The sequence below is a fragment of the Phoenix dactylifera genome, chromosome 16, assembly GCF_009389715.1.
Source record: "Phoenix dactylifera cultivar Barhee BC4 chromosome 16, palm_55x_up_171113_PBpolish2nd_filt_p, whole genome shotgun sequence".
Lineage (NCBI taxonomy): Eukaryota > Viridiplantae > Streptophyta > Magnoliopsida > Arecales > Arecaceae > Phoenix > Phoenix dactylifera.
The window spans coordinates 9,950,815-9,972,012 of NC_052407.1; the positions used below are offsets into that span (position 1 = coordinate 9,950,815).

Here is a 21,198-nt window from a genome sequence, read left to right on the forward strand (position 1 = left end):
TGTTGCAACATCAAGAAAAGAATCATACTTGCTTTTGTGATTTTGACTGCCAGGCTACTTAACCTTCTCTTTTTACCTCAGGCAAGATAAAAATGAGGTTAGCTGATATTAGGTTGTCTCAGAAGTCAGAACACACAATCTCTGTCCACAGAAGCTTCAGAAACAACCCTAAAATAGTTAAAAATCACATCCACCTAGAACCCCCTATGAAGGAGAGAGGATGCTGCAAATATTTTCATAAAATGCAATCCCCCTCCAAAAGAAGAAGAAGAAGAAGAAACGAAAGGAAAAATGCACCCACCCACCACTTGGGTGGAATTTTAGATGGGCATATGGATACATACAAAATGTAGAATGACTCAAAAAATTTGTTTGGTTCACGGAATTTTTTTTTTCATTGAAATATTTTTTTTAGAAAGATGATTTCTGAAAATATGATGCCTGAAAAAATAGTTGGCATATTTGATTGATTATAGAAAAGTGACATATTCCAAAGTAGCTTATTTTGGTCGAGCATTTACTTTTCTGAAAAAGTTGTATGAAATATCTATTATACCCTTAATAAAGAAAAAAACTTTACCAATAAATTTTGATGACTTAGGGGTATCTTTGAAATAAAAAGATTCCAATTCTCAATCAGTGAGAAAGTAGCTTTTCCATACCCTTCATAAATTTTTTTGTCATGAAACATAAAAATCTTATTTCCATAGAAATACTACTTTTTCATTTCTCTTTTTTAAAAATTCCAACCAAACAAAAAGCATTTTTTTGTTTTTTCCGTTGACCACACTTCTTCCCCTTTTCTGCAAACCAAACAAGTCCAAAGAGACAAACCAGCAGAGTTCTAGGTATAATATTTAGATTGCTTACAGCTTACCAATTAGTTCGGTAATGATTTAACTGTCCTAACAATTAGCACAACAAACTCCCTAAGAGAATAGGACGAAGCAATTAAAGGGTCAGCCTACGCGCTTGTAGAAATTTATTTTCACTAACATTACAAAATCCTTACCGTCAAGAATTACTGACACAGAAACATCCTATAAAAAAATCTGGACATATTTTTATTAGCCACAAATATAAAAATTATTATTTTTTTAATTTAAAAACTAAAGAATTTTATTTTTTATGTAGACTCTAAGACTAGAATTTTATTGACTGTAGTATTCTATTTGTATGTGGACTCTTATTTTGATTTTGGATTGTTTATATGAACCTATTGCTATATAATTAAGAATATAATTTGCTTTATTAAAATTTGAGATATAAGAATATTGAGTCGCCCTCTCACTTTCTCCTTCTCTTTCCTCCTCTTCTTGTCTCTCCTTTTCTTCCTCTGTTCAGCATCAATTTGACATCAGAGCTTGTTTTCTCCTACTGATCAAATTCCTGAGTTGCCAAGGCAAGATAGGGTCTACAATCAACTAAAACATAGAACCTGACTGTCTTCGTACAGATGAACTAGGCCCGAATAAATAACATAACCAACCCGTTATATGCCAGTCATTGCCTTCAATCACATTCGTCACACAAGGTTTATCAGAGATACCATGGAGTGCACATCACAAAAGAAGTCTTAACATATAATTCTCAGAATCAGAGATCGGTCAAGGATCCCGAATATGGGAATAGGAGTATCCATAGCGTACTCATTCATAAAATTCATAAAACAAGAATTGCCAGCCAAATCTTACAGCCAATCTGCAAGAAATAATTGCACATAAAGGAGAAAATAAGGTTACAGAAATTCCTGCTAGAACTGGCAAAGCCAACGCCATAATTAACACTAGTACAATCATAAAACAAAAATCATTCCACAAATGCGACGGTGACATAGGGATGAATAGAGTCTACCTTGATAAATTACAATCTCTTAAGTGATTGAGGGGAAAAATATCAACTGGTTTTCCCGGAGATTTCTGATGGAGGCAATGTCCCAAACATGATGTCCCATAGTTTAGAAGTTATCCCAAAACCCTTGCTTTGAACTCTGAAGTGATGATTCAGATGATACCGCTGGTAGACAAGCAACTTCTTATTAGAATAACACGTAAACATCTGAAACTGTCAATGAGAATCTAAATAACAGCTCATAATTTTTCTCACCTTGAGATTTCTAGCTGGATCTTTGGATGGCTGTCCATGGTGAAGATAATAGTGAGTACAGTCATACATAACATAACCCAGAAGACCACCTCCAAATAAAGCAGGGGTAGTCGATGGGGTTGCCATGAGTTTAACTATATTCCAGAACTGAAAGACGATTCATGTAGAGTCATTAGCTTTTCCGTGCTAGTTAAACGTCAATATTTCAGGTAGTAGTGTCAAGTGGAAAAAGAATTCCCTAGTTAATTTGTTCCCAAGATTCTAATCAGTCCCTTGGAAGCATCAGTTTTGTGATCATCATCTTTTAAAATCTAGAAAATCTAACACTATGTGCATCAGTGACAAGTAACATGCTTACAAACTCATGAAAGAGAAGTGTCTAATTCTTACTAGCCATGTAAAGATATTGGAATGCATTTACCTACCGGCACACATAGAATAGCTGTGGCAGCAGGGGGGAAAACAAGGCGGAGTCCATCCATAGGGTGCTTATGATGACATCCATGAAGAAGATAATGTGCTGTGTTTGCCCTGTAGCATAATTTTCAAAATCTTTTAACATATATTTAATTCATTTTAGCAGGCAGAGAGAGATCGAACTGGGGCCTTGAATTAAAAAACTGAAGTGAAAAATAAACCTACCAGTAAGTTTTTGTTTTCATGTGGAAAAGGAAGCGATGCAGACTATACTCAATCAGCGTCCACAGAAAGACTCCAGCCATAACCATCAGAGCTACTTCAGGGATTGTATGGCCCATTCGGACAGACATGGTAATGAACCAGCAGACAACTGGCAGCCATATGGTCGGAACTGCCCACCATACAGTGCGTGTTAGGAACTGAGGAGTTAGAAAACCAGGGGTTAGAAGCCAGTACCAAATGCGCCTCAGTCATTTAAGACAATGCAATAATACCTCCAAGAAGTCATTTGCAAAAAATTGTGGACCTTCCTTGCTAACAATAGGCTGATGAACCCAGTCCTGGTAAGCTTCCCCAAGGTGACCAACCTTTAAAATTTGCAATAAAACAGGCTTTTTTAATTGATCTCTAAGCATTTATAAGTGAGCTACAGTATGGAAATAAGATCAGGATAGTATATAAGAACAGGAGTAGAATTTTTCCATAAAGAACTATAACTATAAAAGCAAAATAGAATCATAATCTGCAATCGAGAAAAATATAGATGACGTAAAATTCAAGCATGCAGTATATTTTGTATTATATAGGATTACATCACAGATGTGCCAGATTTTTATGCATTTCTCATAGTTTGTAATTGCTAATGTCTATGGCTGCAACTGGATTAGGTCTCCCAAGACCAGAACATGCAACCCAACCCAGTAAGGCGAGCCAAACCCAAAACATAAAATCATGGTCAGGATTGGCTCTAGGTCCAGACCCACATAAATTACAGGTCAGATTTGGATCTTTCTTTTCTCTGACCAAAACCAAATCCAATCCTACCCGGCAGACCCAATTAGGTTAGTTAGCCAAAAAATCCAACCCAATTAAAACCCTACTCCTGATCATATATTCAAATATCCACATAATTAAACACAGTCAATTTCAATAATGGAAAGCAGCACGTTATGCTAAATGAGTTTGATGCATTGTCATATGATTATATCAAACTACTATTGTTCTCATCGAGGGATTCACCTATCAATTACTCCTTTGAAGATTAAAGTTAGATCAGCATATTGCTATAAATTTTATAGTAGATTTCCTTATTTATTACAGCATGTACCAGTATTCAGTTATAATGAAAAACATTCTGATGGATTTATCTAAAATACATAGCTGCAGTGTCCTATATTAAGCTTCTCATACCTACGGGAGAATCATAATAGTCTCATGAGTGATTGTTGACAATTATAAGATATTTTACCTGAACAATTGAAAATCCAAAGAAAACCTCAACCCAGATCCAAAGATATGGGGCTGGGCTTGGATCTAGACCGACCGGACCCAACATATTATCCCCAATTGATTTCAAAAGCTGAGCAATCAACTTGAACCAACCCAATATATAAGCTGCTTGAATTGGATCTAGATATTAAATCCAAATTCAAATGAGATTGGCTTGAGTTTAGCAAACCCCAGACCCAACTGACCCATTTATAGCCGATAATGCCATAGCAGGGAAGATGGGATCAAAACTCTAGATCATCACTTAGACAGTATCTGAAATGCAAGAACATGATAACGAGAGCTTTTACCTTTCTCTCTCACTCTCTCAACATTATAATAGAAGTGCCTAAGTAAAACAGTTCAGAACACCAAAATGCCTTTTAAGGTGAAAGAAAAATGATAATTACAAAAGAAAAAAGATAATTACAAGTTTTATCTTACCTGAAAGACGAGAGGCTTACTCAAGTCCACTGTGAACTCCTGCGCAACCATTTTAGACACTTTAAGATAGACTGCAATCATAGAAGAACACATAAATGTGCATCATGAGATGAAACAGCACGAAGAAACCTATAATAATAAAATCAAATGAGAACAAGAAGCATGAACAATAATTCATGAAAAATCAAATGAAGACGAAACAAGAAACATGAAGCAACAAGCAAGAAAAGTGTGAATAAATCATGTATATCTTCAGCCATATTTGCCATATATCCTTATTATAAGGTGGGGAATTTCAAAAACCTGATATCATTACTTAAGGATGGTACAACCAATCACATTTCGAATAAAAGCAGATAGCTCAAATTTATGATGGAGGTCATCAATCATTATCCCTAACCGACATATAGCCCACAAATCCAACGGTTCCTCTTTTGAATGCACCTGATTCCAAAATGCATTTTAGAAAGCAACCACTTGGGCATGAAAAGTTAAACCTAGAAAAGGTAGTTTGCTGTTGTGGGCCTTTTGGTCAGCGTCAGGTCAATACAAAAATAGAAAATGAACCCAAAATAAAGCGAGCAAACCATCCATACACTTCATTTGAGATTAAAAAAAAAAGAAGCAAAATTTCAAGCTAATTTTCTCCATTCTGATGCAAAATTTCTAGACTTCAAACTAATGAACACATCTAACATTTTAAGATCATCAAAACTATCACTTGAAGTGTATTACAAGCTAAAACACATAAATCTACACTCAAACTCATATCCGTTTTTCTTGCAACAAAACAGACTCCTGCTTAGCCACGAAACCAAAAAAATCGGATTTTGATATACCAATCACACGAAAAATCTGATTTTGTGCTCCATGGCACCAGCGCTACAATCAAATCACACACCAAAATTTTCCATGCACTAAAAAAAGAAGTGAAAAAGGTAAAAAAAAAAAAAACTCCAGTAAACGAAATAGAAACCTGATCTAATTTTTGCTCCAAAGAACTCACGATAAGGTAAACAGAGCAAGGAGCACCAAGAGATACAGGGAAATGCGAGCTTTTCTAATCCAAACGCATCCATCTTCCAAGAACTAAAAAATGCGGCTATAAAACCCTCCCCAAAACCAAATCAACACACTCGAAACCTCATGGAACAAAAGATCTGCACAAATTCCACGAGAAAAACCGAGAAAACCGACGGATCTACGAACCCAAGCCACCGACTCCATCTAAACATCAAACAAACGGCATAGAAAAAACCTGGGGAATGGCGCGTCAGCTGCAAACCCTACGAGTCGCCAAAGCCGCCGGCCACCTCCTCTTCTCCGTGAGCACAGCGCGCTCGGAGAGAGAGAGAGAGAGATGGGTGTTTTTTGTTTTGGGTTCTATTTCTATCCGCCAATTTCTCTAACTCGGGCGCTGCCCTTCCTCGAAGCGAATCGATGCCGTCAACCATGCCGTCACGTGTGGACGGAATATTCGGGCGCCAGCTCGGCCACCCTTGGAAGTTAGCGAGTTCCAGCTCAGCATTCAGACTAAAAGGACGGAAAACGGTACCGCCGTCAGCCTCTCAATGTTAATTTACTATATCTTTAAAAGAAATTTTATATAGCAGAGTTTATAAAGTTAATTAAATATAGGTTTTTCTAATAAATACTCTTCCCTATATATATCACTACATAGGTATCCTTTCAAAATTAATATTTATATGTATAAACCTATAAAATATTTATTTTACAATTTTATTTTTTTATTTTTATTTTTACATATATACCAAGCCATCTACGTCGTTAGAAAATTAACTATTTTAAATTCAAATAATTAAAATATTTTTAATAGATAGATGTAAATATATATATAAGATAAATAAAAAATTTTAAAATTTTATTTTATTATTAATAAAAATAAATATGTTTTTTTAATGGTATTAGAAAAATCGTTATATTAAAAGAATTTATAAAAAATATTATTTTATAAAAATATAAAAATAAATATAAATTTTAAAAATATTTATCTAAATTTAAATTTTTAAAAAGATATTTATGAAAAAAAACTTTTAAATATAATAAGATGAGGTGCACCGGACGTTGTTTGGCTTTCCATCTACCCGTCAACTTTTTAGTCGGACCACGTACAGACAGGGAAAGCTTTGAAGCTGGAAAGCTTCCGCTGGAGATGATTACTTAACGTGATCCGTGATGGGATTGGTTTAACGTGACCTTTGGGTTTAGTCTTGCACGTTGGTCCGATTTCGAGTGCATGATTAGGTTGCTATTAGGGTGCAGAATTGATTCATAGTAACCATACTCGTAAAAAAGCTCAAGCTTGATTTGATGTGGAATTGATTTTAATTTGATTTAAAAATATCGATTTAATCTAATTTAAGGGGAAATATAAAATTTAAAATTAATTTCAAACAAAGTTTTATTGGATCTGAGCTTAATCAAGCTTGACTCGATCTGGACTACTGGTTGTAACTGCGCAGGCATCCAAAAGGGAATAAAATTGGAAAAAGGAAAATTGGGGGACATCGCCTGGCGCTGGCTTCATGATGAAGGAAAAAGGCTGCCGGGAGGTTATGGTAAAACCCGTGATCGAAGGGCGAGAAATACGAATTTAAGCAGGAACGGCCTGTGGTTGTCCGGTCACGAAAGCTGCGCTCACGAGGGCCGTGCTATTTTTTGGCCATGGCCGCGTGCGAGACGTCCATCGCAGCGAAGACGGTTTTGGATAATTCTCCTCGCCTCTCTGCCAGTAGGGCTCGCCATTTGTATTTAGATTCTAAAAATTTTAAAAATATTTGGCCATCAAATTTTTTAAATTCATTGCACTGTGATTCAACCATCTATTTGAATCCAGATACCTTTAATAAAATGAAAAAAATAAAGATATCTTTGATTCAGAAAGGTAGGACCGTAGCTTTCATGCAATCTTAAGACACTGTGTCCATAGTCATTCGTCCGCCAGCACAGATTTTAAAGTGCTCATCCTCTGTCATTTATCCATCTACCTGGATCTTAAAAGTGATATCTTTTATCATCTATCTGCTTGCACGAATCTTAAAGCACTATATCATCTATCATCCATCCGCCTGCATAGATATCAAAGAGCTCTAACCTCTATTATCCGTCCATTTGCACAGATCTCATAGCACTCCATGTTTCGTCATTCATCCGTCTGCACAAATCGCAGATTACGTCGTCCTCTATCATCCATTCACCTACATGGATCTCAATGTGCTCCATCCTCTATCATTCATCTGCCTGCATAGATCTCAAAGCGCTCATTAATCTTCTGTCATTCATCTACCCGTATGGATCTCAAAGTACTCCATTCTCTGTTATCCATCCATTTGCACAAAATTTAAAAGCGTTCTATCCTTTATCATCCATCCGCTTGCACAGATTTCGAAATGCTCCATCCTTTATCATGCATCTGCCTGCACATATTTCGAAGCGCTCCATCCTCTGTCATTTTTCTGCCTGCAGAGATCTCAAAGTACTGCATACCCTATCATCCATCCACTTGCACAGATATCAAAGTAGTTTGTCCTCTATCATCCACCTACCTGCACAGATCTCAAAGCACTCCATCCTCTATTATCCATCCATCTGCACAGATCTCAAAGAGCTCCATCTTCTATCATCCATCCATATGCACAAATCTCAAAGCAACCCATCAACTACCATCTGTCTATATGGATCTCAAAGCACTTCATTCACTACCATCTATCTATCTGCACGGATCTCAAAAGCACTCTGTCCTCTGCTATCCATCCATCTGCACAAAACTTAAAGCGCTCTGTCCTCTGCTATCCATCCGTCTACACAAACTTAAAGCGCTCCATGCTTTATCATCCATCCGTTTGTACAGATTTCAAAGCTTTTTATCTTTTGTCATTCATATACTTGCAAAGATCTCAAAGTGCTCTATCCTTTATCATTCATTTGTTTGCATAGATCTCAAAGCACTCTATTCTTTGTTATCCATCTACTTGCACATATCTCAAAAATGCTTCATTCTTTAACATTCAAATATTTGCACAGATCTCTTCGACAAACGAAGCGTTAATCTCGCTGGTGATCCTTGATGTTTTCTTCAACAATTTTTTATAACTTGCATAGCGGTAGAATTTTACAGCCTTAAAAAATTGTATTATATGTAATTGCAATGCCTAAATATACCTTAAATATTTAGGTTGTATTTTCAATTTTTTTTCTTTTAATGAGAAATGTCAAATCATGCGTGCGTTGCCCTTTTGGATACTATAGGAAAGAAAGACCTAGGTGGGATATAAAAAAATCTAATTCCCAAAATACCTTTAAGCTTTTAAATAGAATAAAGTAAGGCCTTTCCTTTTATTAAGAGCATACCGGAGATTTTATATAACTTTTTTTAAAAAATTAATGCACGATCAAATATAAACCATTTTAAAATATGGCGCTTTTTCATGGTCAACCAAACATGCAAAAATTATTTTTCAAACATCAAATACCAGAGATCATTAGTTTTCAAGGAAAAATATTTCAACAAGGGAAAATTTTTCTCGAAAACCAAACGAGTCCAAAGACAATGGAACATCAGCAAGGAGAAGAAATCCATGTATGAGACCCTGCAAGTGAGCCTGCTGGCTGGTTGGTTTCTCAAAGAGTGTGACTGACATAGAAGAATTGGAGGAGTTTTGTAAGCTCCCAAATATCTCCAAATCTCCAAGTAGAGGATGATGCGGAACTGCCCTGGCACAGACTGATTTGGTCTAATGGATCACTATTACATCATCCCATATTTTTTTGATATTAAGATGATGCATAGCCATCTTTAAGCTCTCCCATGCTGCTCATAGCTCAATAAGAGGAACAGAAGAAGAATGAAATCTTTTTGCCCCAACATATATAACCATCAGACTACCGCAATCTTTAATGATGAAACATGCTCTTGCTTCATGGTCTCGAACCTAACCATCACAATTTAACTAGTCATGCATTTGTTGTAGGAAGGCTCACTGAGCCGGTAGCACCAGTTCGCAAGAACTCGGAAGCTTAGAAAGCATACCTTGCTGAAATTTGCTCCGCATCAACGACCAGGACTGACATACTCTTTGGTCTCGAGACATCTATAAAAAACCAACTGGCATAAGCAATTACAACCCTCTTCACCACCAGTTGATGATGATCTAACAAGAATTCCAATAGATATGGAGCGGAAAACTTGCTTGAAATGCACCTCAAGTGTTCATAGCCAGCGGACTATGAATCAATAAGTGATCAACATCCTCTTGATAGTTGGGCAAAAGTCACAATAGGCAGTTTGACTGTCAAGGAGGTTCCTTTCAAACTAATGGAGCTTACGATGTAAGCGCCCCAAGTAATTTTCCATCAAAAGAATAGAACTGTTGGGGTATTAGGCATCTTCCATACCCGATTAAGATTCTGGCTTATGGAGGCATTACTACATTTACATATTAGCTGTTAAGTGTCACTTGCATTTAATACTGATTTCTCTAAATTACGCCGCACTAAATTGTCAGAAACATAAACAAGTGTTATTAAAACTTCAGTAATTTGACTTACTATCTCAGGAGGAAATAATGAATCTAGCTTCTGCTGGTCCCAGCACTTGGAAGCATCAAAGTACTAACTCCGCTGCTATCCTGACACTGATCCAAGTTAATATAGGTTGGCATGCGATTAAGAGGAACATGTTGTAATTCATGGGTCAGTAAAGATATGACTTTGTTCTCCATTCCCAATTTTCCGATGAAAAGAACCATCTTGAAAATTAAAAAAAAAAAAAATTGTGTATCTGTATGGTACGAGATGGTGCCAGTTTGTACCATCTCAGTCTCCTGCCAATATGCAGTTTGACACAGAGATTGCAAACCTTGGCTATATCCTAAATATTTCAGATTGTTGAACTCATCTCCATGACTCCGTGAACTTAATCATGCATCAGCACATCAAGTTTCTTTGTGCTACTAAAAGCAAGATCCATATAGAGAGAGTGCAATCTTTACAACTTCTACACCAGCATCTTTCAACTGACGCACAGGGTTTTGATTTCAGAACAGAATTCAGGAGTAGTTAAAGTAATTTTTACTTTATTAAGCTGATGATGGGTGTTCGTAATCATCTAATTCTCTCAGTAGGAAAATAAATCAAACAAAATTATGTCAGATAATATAATAGATCTCAGCACGTTGAATAAGCATAGTTAAATTATTTTTATGCATATAAATTGCTCTAGGAGATGATTTTGTGTCAACAAATTGGATCCTGAACATGCAGATCTTGTGTTTTATCAGAATCCTATGATCTTGAATAGCTGACGGTGATATTGCGGAGATGAAAAAGTCATGGAAACTATGGATAGACTAATGACAGCGAGGACCATTTGTTAGGCTATGTTCCTCTATTTCTGAATAACAACCTCAAGAAATACAGTAGGAATTGAAGAGGCCAGAGTAAATGCAGGTCTTGTCTTTAATAAGATACGAAAGAATTCCACAAAGTTGGTGGAAAGACATGGTGAATTAGATTTTCTTCTCATCTACGAATAGCAAATACAAGCATTGCCATAAATTTCCATGAGAAAAGGAGGTGCAACAACGATGGAGCCTTCACCACAGATGAGACGATAAGCATTTTATAGCAAAACCAATACCTATCATGCTACTTGTCCAGCAGATGGATGAGGCTTTTACAAGGAATCACTGATACTATAGTCATTCAAAAATTAGGACAATTTGACCAAACAACACTTTCAATAACATAAACAATCTAAGACAGAGATTCATAAAGGAATTTTCTCAAATGAAGTCATAAAAGATACTTATATTGATTTTTTATCATGTGCCCTAAGTAAAACTAACAGGGACGGTAAGAAAGAATAGAAGAGCTTTCATGCTTTTCTAAGAAACACTAATTATATGGAGGATGGAATCAAAGAAGACCTATCATATCACAAGAGGAAGCCTGTTCAGTTAAAACACACTAAATGAGTTTCCTAAGAGTAGATGTTATATTAGATTCCTGGTCTGAGAGTTTTGGCTTGAACGTCTAGGCAATGAAAAGACTAGGTTTCGATATGATGTAAAAGAATGAGATATGTAAAGGTGGTCCAAAAAAGGATATAGTTTCAATAATATCTGAAAGTTTTTAAGTAACAATATGACACCAATGAGATGGCAAGGTTACCTTGTTTCAGACTCTTGCCTCAGACCTGTTGCACTCACCATCAGAAACATCTACAAGTAGCAAAGCATTAAAGTGTTGCAAAATACTACTAAATCAGGCAAAACAAAGAAGTAAAAGAGATCAAGCTACAAGAGGAATAAATAAACAATTGCAATTTTCCTTTTACCTTTTTGTGGACAATACTTTATACAAACTTTGCCACACAAATCATCAACCCAAGGTTGAGCTGAGCTTTCGATCATGAGAAGTGATGATACATGCAAAAGCCTTCCCAACTTCAGAGACCAAAAAAAAACTTCCACTAATGCACAATACATCAAAAAACTTGACATCGGCTCAATGCATGTTTCATTTCTTCTGCATGGTTTGAGCTAATTTGATAAGCAGACACCAAGACAGAGTTAGAACGACCGCCGCAGCCTTCCCACCGACAAGCCCCAAAAGAACTATCACAAAGAAAACATGCTGCTGAGATCCTGACTTAGTCTTAAGAACAATTTCTCTACTCACATCCACATCCTCCTCTTTATCAAAATTTGTAACCTCAGTGGAGTCAATGAAGCTCGGAACATTGCCATCTTCCTCGTCTCCTGCTCCGTTGATCACTTCATCCACTTCTCTGATGCCATCAAATTCTCCTCTCCCGCTCGAAATCGAACAAGAATTCGAGATCGGTTCCCTTTCATCTTTACCTTTTCGACTCCCACGAAACTTCTTCGGGACAAACTTTTTCCAGAACTTCTTCCGATTTGAATTACCAGAAGAACCAACATTTCGGCCGACAGCAAGATCCCTCCATTCCGGCAAAATCTCCCTCCGCTGATCCGAATCGATGAAAGATTCCTCCCAACTCCTGTCGGATGCAATCGAATCCAGGCGGCCCTCGACCCCAACTTCCCTTATCGGAGAAACCCGCTCCCTACCCTCCAAATCCAATCCTCCAACCACCGAAGTCAAGCTCCTCCTCGCATCCGAGCACGGCTTCAAGAACGCGAACACCTGGAACCCCATGAAATCGAGCAAAAGCAGGGAAAACGCCGAGACCGTGATCCCGGCGACAAGCTTCCTCCTTTCGATAGACAGAACCATTAAAACCACCAAATTCACCACCAGAAGCGCAAATCCGGACCCAGTCCCGTTGCTCCTGATCTCCACGGACTTGGGAAGCGGAGGGCGGGGGCATTCTTCCGAGATTCCATCGCGGCCGGCCCTGGGGCTATGCAATGCGGGAAGAGGGCAGGGATCGTCGCCGGCGACGGTCGCCGGAGCCCTAGGGAAGGGGGAGGGGGTCTTCTTGCGGGAGGGCTTCTTGAGGCGGTCACGGTTCTTGACGACGAGGTCGGCGAGTGAGGTGGGGAAGCCGGTCTGGACGACGAGAGAGGCGCCGCGCTCGGGCCGGGCGAGGCCGGATACCAGCCGGGAGAGGCCGGCGGCCCGCGCCTTCTTCCACGGGTTCGGCATGTGCCGGGCTGGGTCCGGCGATCATCGAAGGAGAAGGAGGCGGGCCGGCTCGGACCGGGCCGGGGGCGGAGACGGAGGCGGAGAAGCTCCGACGCAACGGCGGAGAGAAATAGAGCCAAATTACCTGGTTGGTTGGTTTGTTTTGGTTTTGGTTATTAGTTTTGAAGCGAGGTAATTAGATGATGGCGACGGGAAGCAGAAATAACCATTAATTGCAGTGCCATTGTTCTAATGAAAACATCATAATAATTTGAGTGCCATCCGCGTGGAAATTAGTGGTGGACTTGTCTTCTTTAATTAATTGCATCATTAGTTGGGTGTCAAATGATTTGCTGTTGAAATGAGTTGTCGTCGGAGTACTTGCCTGGCACTCAATTTATGCTCCGGTATATTTGGTGGGAAGGAGTTGCAATCTGAAATGAAAATATGAATAAATAATTTTTATTCCAGCTATTTGATTCTAGAAATTTCCGTATCCATTTGGATTTTGGACTCTAAAAAAATAATTTTTTTATATAAATATTTTTTTAAAAAACTTTAAATTTACATAAATATTTTTTAAAATTTATATTTGTTTCCGTACTGTTATAAAATACTATTTTTGCACCCTGATATAGCTGTCTTTCTAACATCATTAATAAAAAATTATATTTATTTTAATTAAAAATAAAATAGAGTTTTAAAACTACTTTTTTATTTTTCCATCGTGATCGTCTTATAAATAGTTTTATTTGCACATTTATCCATTAAAAATATTTTAGTTATTTTAATTTAAATTTATTAATTTTTTAACGGTATTAGATGGCATGGGTATATACGAAAAATAAAAATTTAAAAAAAGATTAGAGTAGCAAAACAAGTGCTTTGCGAGGGTATACATACAAATATCAATTTTGGAAAGCTATTCATGCAAAAAAATTCAAAAATAAAATACTCTACTTTTTGTTTCTATTTTTTATTTAAATTTTATTTTAATTTTAATTACAAATCATTTATATTAGAAATATGATATTTTGATTTCATATTTCAATTCATTTTGATTCTAATTCAGTTTTCATATTCTAATTCATTTTAATGTCGTTACCTATAAATGATAATATTAGTTATAACCAAAGATGTTCTTGGATAATTATTGTTTATTTCTGACCATGAGGGTGACGTGCAGTAACAAATGTGTTTGGTATTTTGGGTGCCTCGATGTACAACTGCGGAAGGTTATTGTCACGTATGGTATGGTTTAGGTTTGCAGGACTGAGCAAGAGGATGGATGCTTCAAGGGTTTGGTCCGGCCAAAAACCAACCGCATCACCAAGCTGCCTAAACCTGAAAAGAAGAAATCAAGTTGAGATTTTTTTTTTTTTTTGTTCATTCAAAGCCAACCATCGCACCTAATTATTAGATTAGAACCAAGTTGCATAAGTAGAATACGCCATGGACTCAACTAATTACATAGATGCATGATGTTATGCAAAAGCAGTCCAATGTATTTGGGACCTAAGGCTGTTTTGTCTTTGAGGTCTTTCCTGCAGTGGACCGGTCTAAGGCGAACTCACAGAGGCAGGCCCTGATGTTATGATCTTCGCAAACATTATGCTTGCTAGATACTTCTAATGATCTTCTATCTCATTAATGAAAGTTTTCGACTTAAGATGAGGGCATTATACCAAAATGTCGATTGTCTAGGTGATGAGCTTGGTGTCATCATGTGGTATGCAGAATTTTCTGTGGTTTTGATCTCAATTATTGGACCCATGTTGTTTTTGATAAGAGCATGCATAATGTTGGGTGTTAAATGCTGCGACTAATTAGGTTTGAGTCAATTCATAGTTTTCGGTCTATTATGTGGCCTATATGCAACCATTCTTAAACTGCATGGATCATAAATAAATTCAAGCTATTTGCATTGCCAATTTTTTAGCCTCTTTCAATTTGAGTACAAATCATATCCATGCCCACTTGAAGATTTTAATGTTTTCCATCACCGACTAGCTCTACTACCTCCCACTTGAAGATTTTTGATATCTTCGTCCTTTTCTGACATTTAATTTTGAAGTCTTCAAGTCCAATTATTAATTAGAAGATATAGGACTCTCTTAAGTAGCTTTGCTGCCTCCAATTTGATTCACCTTTATTTTTCTACCTTTTTTTGGTCTTTGAAATGTGGCAAAAGAAAATTGTTATATAGAAGATCAATGACAAAAGCCCATAGATAGTAGGATGGCTAGTTACAGCAGGAAACTTTGGGGTCTAAATGACTCAATAGATATATTATAACAAATCTTCATGAAAATTTCATGGCTGAATCTAGGGTAAAACATATCCATTACTGCAAGAAATGGGTCTTGAAAAGTTAAACCACCATTACCAATGTAGGATTACTACTTGATACTTGTATGAATGTATCATACAAAATTATGCGTAGCCCTCATTTAAAGGAAGTGTAAGATGATACCTATATCAGAATATCATAATAATAGAAAACCCATATAAACGGTTTGTATAGCCAAAAAGATTGATAAAAAGGAAACTGAATTACATTCTTTATATTCTAGAGTTAGTTGAGCTATCTTTCTAATTCTTGAAGGAACTTTTCTACATAGCAATAATGATTCAAATTAACTATTGTCTTCCCTGCTACCGAAACTAGTGGTGTAACTCAATCATGCATCATGCTTGTGGCATAGCTTTCTTTTCTAAGGGCTTACTTAGATCATGATTAAAAAAGGGATATTCAGATGTGTGCATAAATACTTTTTCAAATAATTTACATATGGAGAATGTTTAGAACATATTATCCAAATAAGAGACAATTCTTATGCCTTTTGGTTGACAAGTTCTATTAAAACAGGTAGTAAAAACTCACAAAATGAACAAGTTTTACAAAAACAATTGCTAGGTTATTTTTGACAAACCATTTTATGCCAAAATTAGCAAATAATAAAACCTAAAAATAAGTTTCATGAAAAAGATCTTCCCATGTTTTTCATAATCATGCTTTATGGATATCTGTTTTAGTACAACTTACTTTCAACCAAACAACTCCTGAGCAAATTTTATCTTATAAAATTAGAAAAAACTAGCAAAGAATGTGCAATCACTATTTTTTAGAAATTGTGTGATTTTAAAATTCCCAGCTTGTAACAATCTCTTATGCCATTGAATCTTCCTTTTAACTTTTATGTAAAAAATAAAAATTACGAATATATAAATTTAGAAGATGCATATGGCTTTGCCTTGCATTTCCAAAGATTATCTTGCATATGACTTGCTGCACATTTCGAAGATTATCTTATCTCTGAAATCCACTATTTAGATTTGGAATTGGTTGATTCATACCACAAAATAGGGCTGTTCTTCAACACTTGCTGGAATCTACTATGTAGTGACATTTGAACAAAAATTCTAACAAAATTAATAGGTTGCATTGCTTAAGACCCTAAGTAATTGACTGATATTTACTTACCAGCAATATTTATTTTTTTATCATCAATTGTTTTTCCTTCGAATTCTTAAAATTTACGAAATAGTTGCAACAATGAATAAGGCAAAAAAAGAGAAAAAATGCCCCAAATTTTAGTAAGGATGAAAAATAAAGGTAAAAGTAAACATAGTTACTGAGGATTGAACCTGCCTTACAGGTGTACAATGTTTTCATTTGGCCAAGTTGGTTATCTTTTATTTTGGTTGAAATCACATTTGACTTAAAAAAATTGACTAAAACATGCCTGGATCAATAAGATCTCACAGCAAAGGAGGCACATTGCATACAGAAATGTTTGAGGAGAGATAGGAGAGATCGAGCAATCTAGCGAAACTAATTATTCGGAGGTATTTTAACTCGTCTCTAGGAATCCAGATAATTAGTTCTTAAAGGATGTTCCATTAAATATGTCTCTCCTGTTAGAGAATCTTACCAAAGTTGATGATTGCAACAATGAGAAGGGTGTTAGAAAAGAGTTGACAACTTAGCATCTACTACTGGAAGTAGACTGCAATTTCTACTAAGTTGGAGTTGTACTGCAACTTAATTGATGGTGGACTGTCAGATCTAGATCTGATGAAAGGCTAGTTGCCATCGAACTTCTTTCGATGGATTATCGGATGTGGCTTGAAGATACAGTCTTCTATTCATTGCTTGGATTCCTACAACAATTAGAGATCAAGAAGTGACATTGATGCCAGAAACAATGGGAAGAATGCCAGAAACAATGGGAAGAGTGTCAGAAAAGAATTGACAACTTAGGATCTGCTGTTGGCAGAAATTGGATGGCTTCTGCTAAGTTGGAGTTGTGCTGCAACTTAATTAATGGTGGACCATCAAATCTAAATCTGATGAAGGGCTAGTTACCATCAAACCTGTAATGCACAAGCCAACTAATAGGGAATTAGGCCTAATCCACTTGACCAGCCTAGATGCAATAGTTAGAGTGAAAGACAAAAAAAAAAAAAGATAGAACTTTTTTCGACTTGTTATAGAAGATAGAAAAAAAAAGAGAATAGAGCCTTGCTCTACCTATCCTCCAACAACTATTTAAAGATCTCCACAACTTTTTTTGCCTCACTACCAACAGATTTTGTTGATTGCCACCGCTAAACCACTATCAATTTTTTTTTCTCCTCTTGGCATCCAAATGGCCTCAGCTCACCGTGCTCATTAGAAATTTTAGTTGAATGCTTGTCGGAGTCTTAGGTTCTGAAAGAGAGTTCTCTTTCTTTTTCTCTCCTCGCTCTTTCCTTTTCTCTCTCCTCTTCTATCTTTCCCTCTCTCCATCACTCTTCCTCTCTCTAGAAATCCTACAGACTTATAGAGGTCCATACATCTTGATGGACCTGGATCACCCTTGACCAGGTCCATACATCTTGATCGACCTGGATCACCCTTAACCCTACGAGGGGTTTTGGGTCTCCCAAATTTTCGTTATGCAACCCTAGGAAGGTTCTAGGTCAGCGTATGTGGCTCTAAGAAAGGATTTGGGCTGGCCTTATTATGTTTATCTGCCATAATCTATGGATAGTTATATTTATTCTGATAATGAGCTCTGGCTCTATAAGTGAGCAATTGTTTAGGTAAGAAGATCTTGGGTAGATTTATTTGATACCATAAGTTCGTAGATCAATGAGTAGATTAATGTTTGCTGTATTTGAGTCTTAAACCGATAAAGGTAAGAATTTTCACCCCCCCCCCCCCCCCCCCAAAAAAAAAAAAAATGAAAATCCCATAAGAGCTACTTAGGATTTCACCTTGGGTGAAAACTAAAAAGTCCTGGCCCAATTTTGAGTTCAAAAGAAAAAATCAAACCAAACCGAACCAGCCGTGGTTCTTTTTCACGACTTCTAAAGTTCCTAGTTAAACTGGTTAAACAGGCCAAACCAGTCTGATTTTAAAATCTTTCTATTGTCAATGCCTACAGCATAGCTTCAACAAGAAAATAATGATCAACATATCTATTCCATGCAGCAGATTATAAATTGATTAAATTGACGAATGTAAGCAGCTAAGTAGGATTGCCCTATTTGAATTTTCACCCGTTGTGGTCCCACCAGGGCTCCTTTCCAGACCAGACATGCATCTTGCACTTAGAGATGGGCACTGGGCCGGGCCGCCCATGGCCCGACACGAAGCGGGCCGTGCCAGGCACGACCCGCTTGCTACAGTAACGGGCCGTGCCTAGCACGGCCCATTAAAGAGGGCCGGGCTGGGTTACCACTTTCTGGCCCGCGGACCGAGCCCGGCACGGCCCGTAAGGGCCTGGGCCCGGCACGGCCCGCGGGCCAGCCCGGAACGGCCCATAAGGGCCTGAACCGGGCTTGGGCCGGGCCAAGCACGGCCGTCCCCCTTAAAATAAAGAAATAATTTTTTTTAATAAATTAATAAATATTGAAAATTAAGGATTTATTAATATAAAGCCACCTTAATGGTGGGGGGTTTGGTATAGACCCCTACCAGTTTATTAATTTAAATCAAAATGGTACATGAAGGGAGGTTTGGAGTTTGGACCTTGGTCTGACCTCCAGAATACAATAAGAAAGGAGAAAAAATAGAGATGACTCACTTTAACAATTAAAAAAATAAAAATGTACTATTATAAAAAATTAAGAAATCTTACTAATCATCAGTGATTCAGTATTCACTATTCAGTAGTGTTTGTATCATCATCATCAGAGGATGTTGTATTATGTCAACCTTTATCTTGAAGTCTCGCCTCAGCATCCAACCAATCTTTGAAGCAGAGAAGCATCTCAACCGTTTCGCCAGTCATCCTACTTCTCTTTCGTCAAGAACACGCCGACCTGCACTAAAAGCGGATTCCGATGCTACTGTGGACATCGGCACAGCTAAAATATCGCGTGCAATTGCAGACATAACAAGATATTGATTTTTAACACTCTTCCACCAAGATAATACATCTAGACTCTCTATTTGATTTTCATCATATGCAGACCGAAGATCATTTCGTAAATAAAATTCTAGTTCACTACTTAAAGATGAAGAAGATGAAGATGAACTTGAAGCATGTGTGTGTTTTCTCTGTGCAATGAATGAAAAAATAGATGACGAACGAGAACTACTAGAAGAAGAAATAGAGCTTTGTACGGAGAATCTAGATCCACGAATTTTTTCATCATATATAGCATAAATATCATAAAGAAGTTGTTTTACCTCAATTTTAGCATGTTCAGGATCTTGAATCATATTTTCATAGTATGCATCAAGTAAAATTAGCACGCCATTCAATTTAACTCTTGGATCAAATACAGCAGCTAAGTTATGCATAGGACATATCTTGTCCCAATACTCATTCCATTTAGATTCTATTTGCTCAATAATAGGTATTAAAACATCATCATATCTATGTTCTGCAAATTTTTGACTAATTATATATGCTTGTTGTAAAAATGAACAAAAGTTGGATAATAAATACCAGAAAGAACATTAGTAGCATTATAAAAACTAAGCAAAAAATCTTCCCAAATTTTTCCTTTTTTCCAATCAGTTTCAGTCAATGTAAAGCCTAATCCACGATCATTAATATATGCACTTAATAAGTTTTTATATGGATATGCATCATGTATCATGCTATATGTTGAGTTCCAACGAGTAATTACATCAAGTTTAAATTTTTTAAAACGTTTACCATGATTTATACATAGTTCCTTAAATTCTTGAAGTCTTGATCTTGAAGCATGAATAAAAGAAACCGCATTTCTAATTTTTGAAATCACATCTTGAATCATGCCCATGCCAGCTTAAACAGAAAGATTTAAGATATGACATGCACATCTAATATGCAATAAATTTCCATTTAACATGGGATGCAATGAGTCCTTTAATAATGTAACAGCAGAATTATTATTAGATGCATTATCAAAAGTAATAGACATAATTTTATCATTAATATTATATGAACATACAGTTTGATAAATAGCATTTGAAATTTGTTGCCCAGAATGTGGAAAATCAAAAGCACGAAAAGCAAGAATACGTTTATTTAATTGCCAATCATTATCAATATAATGAGCAGTAATGGCAATAAAACAATTACTACCTACAGATGCTGACCAAATATCAGAAGTTAATGAAATTTTTACATTTAAAGTAGAGAGTGTTTCAATTAAAGTTTGTCTCATTGCTAAAAAGTTAGTCATAGCTACTCTTCTAAATATACGCCTACTAATTCTTTTGTAAGCAGGTTGTAGGTTTAGTTGAACATATTCTTCAAAATTAAAAGATTCACATAAACTAAAAGGTAATTCATCCTTAACTATCCATTTTACAAGTGCTTTTCTTTGATTTTCATGATTATATGCAAAATTACCTACAAGTGATCCCCCTTGTATATTAAGGGTACTTTGAGCATGAGAATCATGCATCCTATGACTCTCTTGATGTCTTTTTAAATGGCCTGTTCCCCCACTACTACTACAATTATAAAGTTTGGCACATTTTTTACATTTTGCTTTTCGGACTCCATGAACCATACTTCTATCAAATTCATTCCATACAGCACTAGTCCTCTTACGAGAAGAGGTTTGATTTTCACTCGGTTCACTAGTTCTAGAGGAACTAGGAACATGGGGTTAGGGATT

At 36.6% G+C, this 21,198-nt stretch overlaps 2 protein-coding genes across 3 annotated transcripts; both read right to left on the reverse strand.

Moving 5' to 3' along the window:
* Window positions 1–1,472: 1,472 nt before the first annotated feature.
* LOC103709837 (dihydroceramide fatty acyl 2-hydroxylase FAH1) lies at window positions 1,473–5,863 on the reverse strand. Of its 2 annotated transcripts, XM_008795354.4 has the most exons (8): window positions 5,717–5,863; window positions 4,459–4,529; window positions 3,021–3,113; window positions 2,749–2,945; window positions 2,532–2,637; window positions 2,107–2,253; window positions 1,855–2,016; window positions 1,473–1,701 (listed from the first exon to the last, which is right to left on the reverse strand). In XM_008795354.4, exons 2-7 carry the CDS (start codon window positions 4,507–4,509, stop codon window positions 1,897–1,899), a joined length of 714 nt encoding a protein of 237 aa, XP_008793576.1. In that variant the 5' UTR covers window positions 4,510–4,529; window positions 5,717–5,863; the 3' UTR covers window positions 1,473–1,701; window positions 1,855–1,896. The 2 variants fall into 2 exon arrangements, with proteins under 2 accessions (XP_008793576.1, XP_008793575.1); XM_008795353.4 differs by having other exon boundaries at window positions 1,557–2,016.
* A 5,906-nt stretch (window positions 5,864–11,769) lies between these two features.
* Window positions 11,770–13,297, reverse strand: LOC103709838. Its single transcript, XM_026805720.2, has one exon. The coding sequence runs from the start codon at window positions 13,108–13,110 to the stop codon at window positions 11,998–12,000; it is 1,113 nt and encodes a 370-aa protein (XP_026661521.2). The 5' UTR covers window positions 13,111–13,297; the 3' UTR covers window positions 11,770–11,997.
* Window positions 13,298–21,198: the final 7,901 nt, after the last annotated feature.

What these genes read in the sequence shown, in the direction of transcription:
- LOC103709837 (XM_008795354.4), bottom strand. Translation starts at nt 4,509, where the DNA reads ATGGTTGCGCAGGAGTTCACAGTGGACTTGAGTAAGCCTCTCGTCTTT. An exon ending in ATGAAAACAAAAACTTACTG is followed by an intron (nt 2,638 to 2,748) that starts GTAGGTTTATTT and finishes ATTATGCTACAG; the next exon opens with GGCAAACACAGCACATTATC. An exon ending in ATCCAGCTAGAAATCTCAAG is followed by an intron (nt 2,017 to 2,106) that starts GTGAGAAAAATT and finishes CTTGTCTACCAG; the next exon opens with CGGTATCATCTGAATCATCA.
- LOC103709838 (XM_026805720.2), bottom strand. Translation starts at nt 13,110, where the DNA reads ATGCCGAACCCGTGGAAGAAGGCGCGGGCCGCCGGCCTCTCCCGGCTG.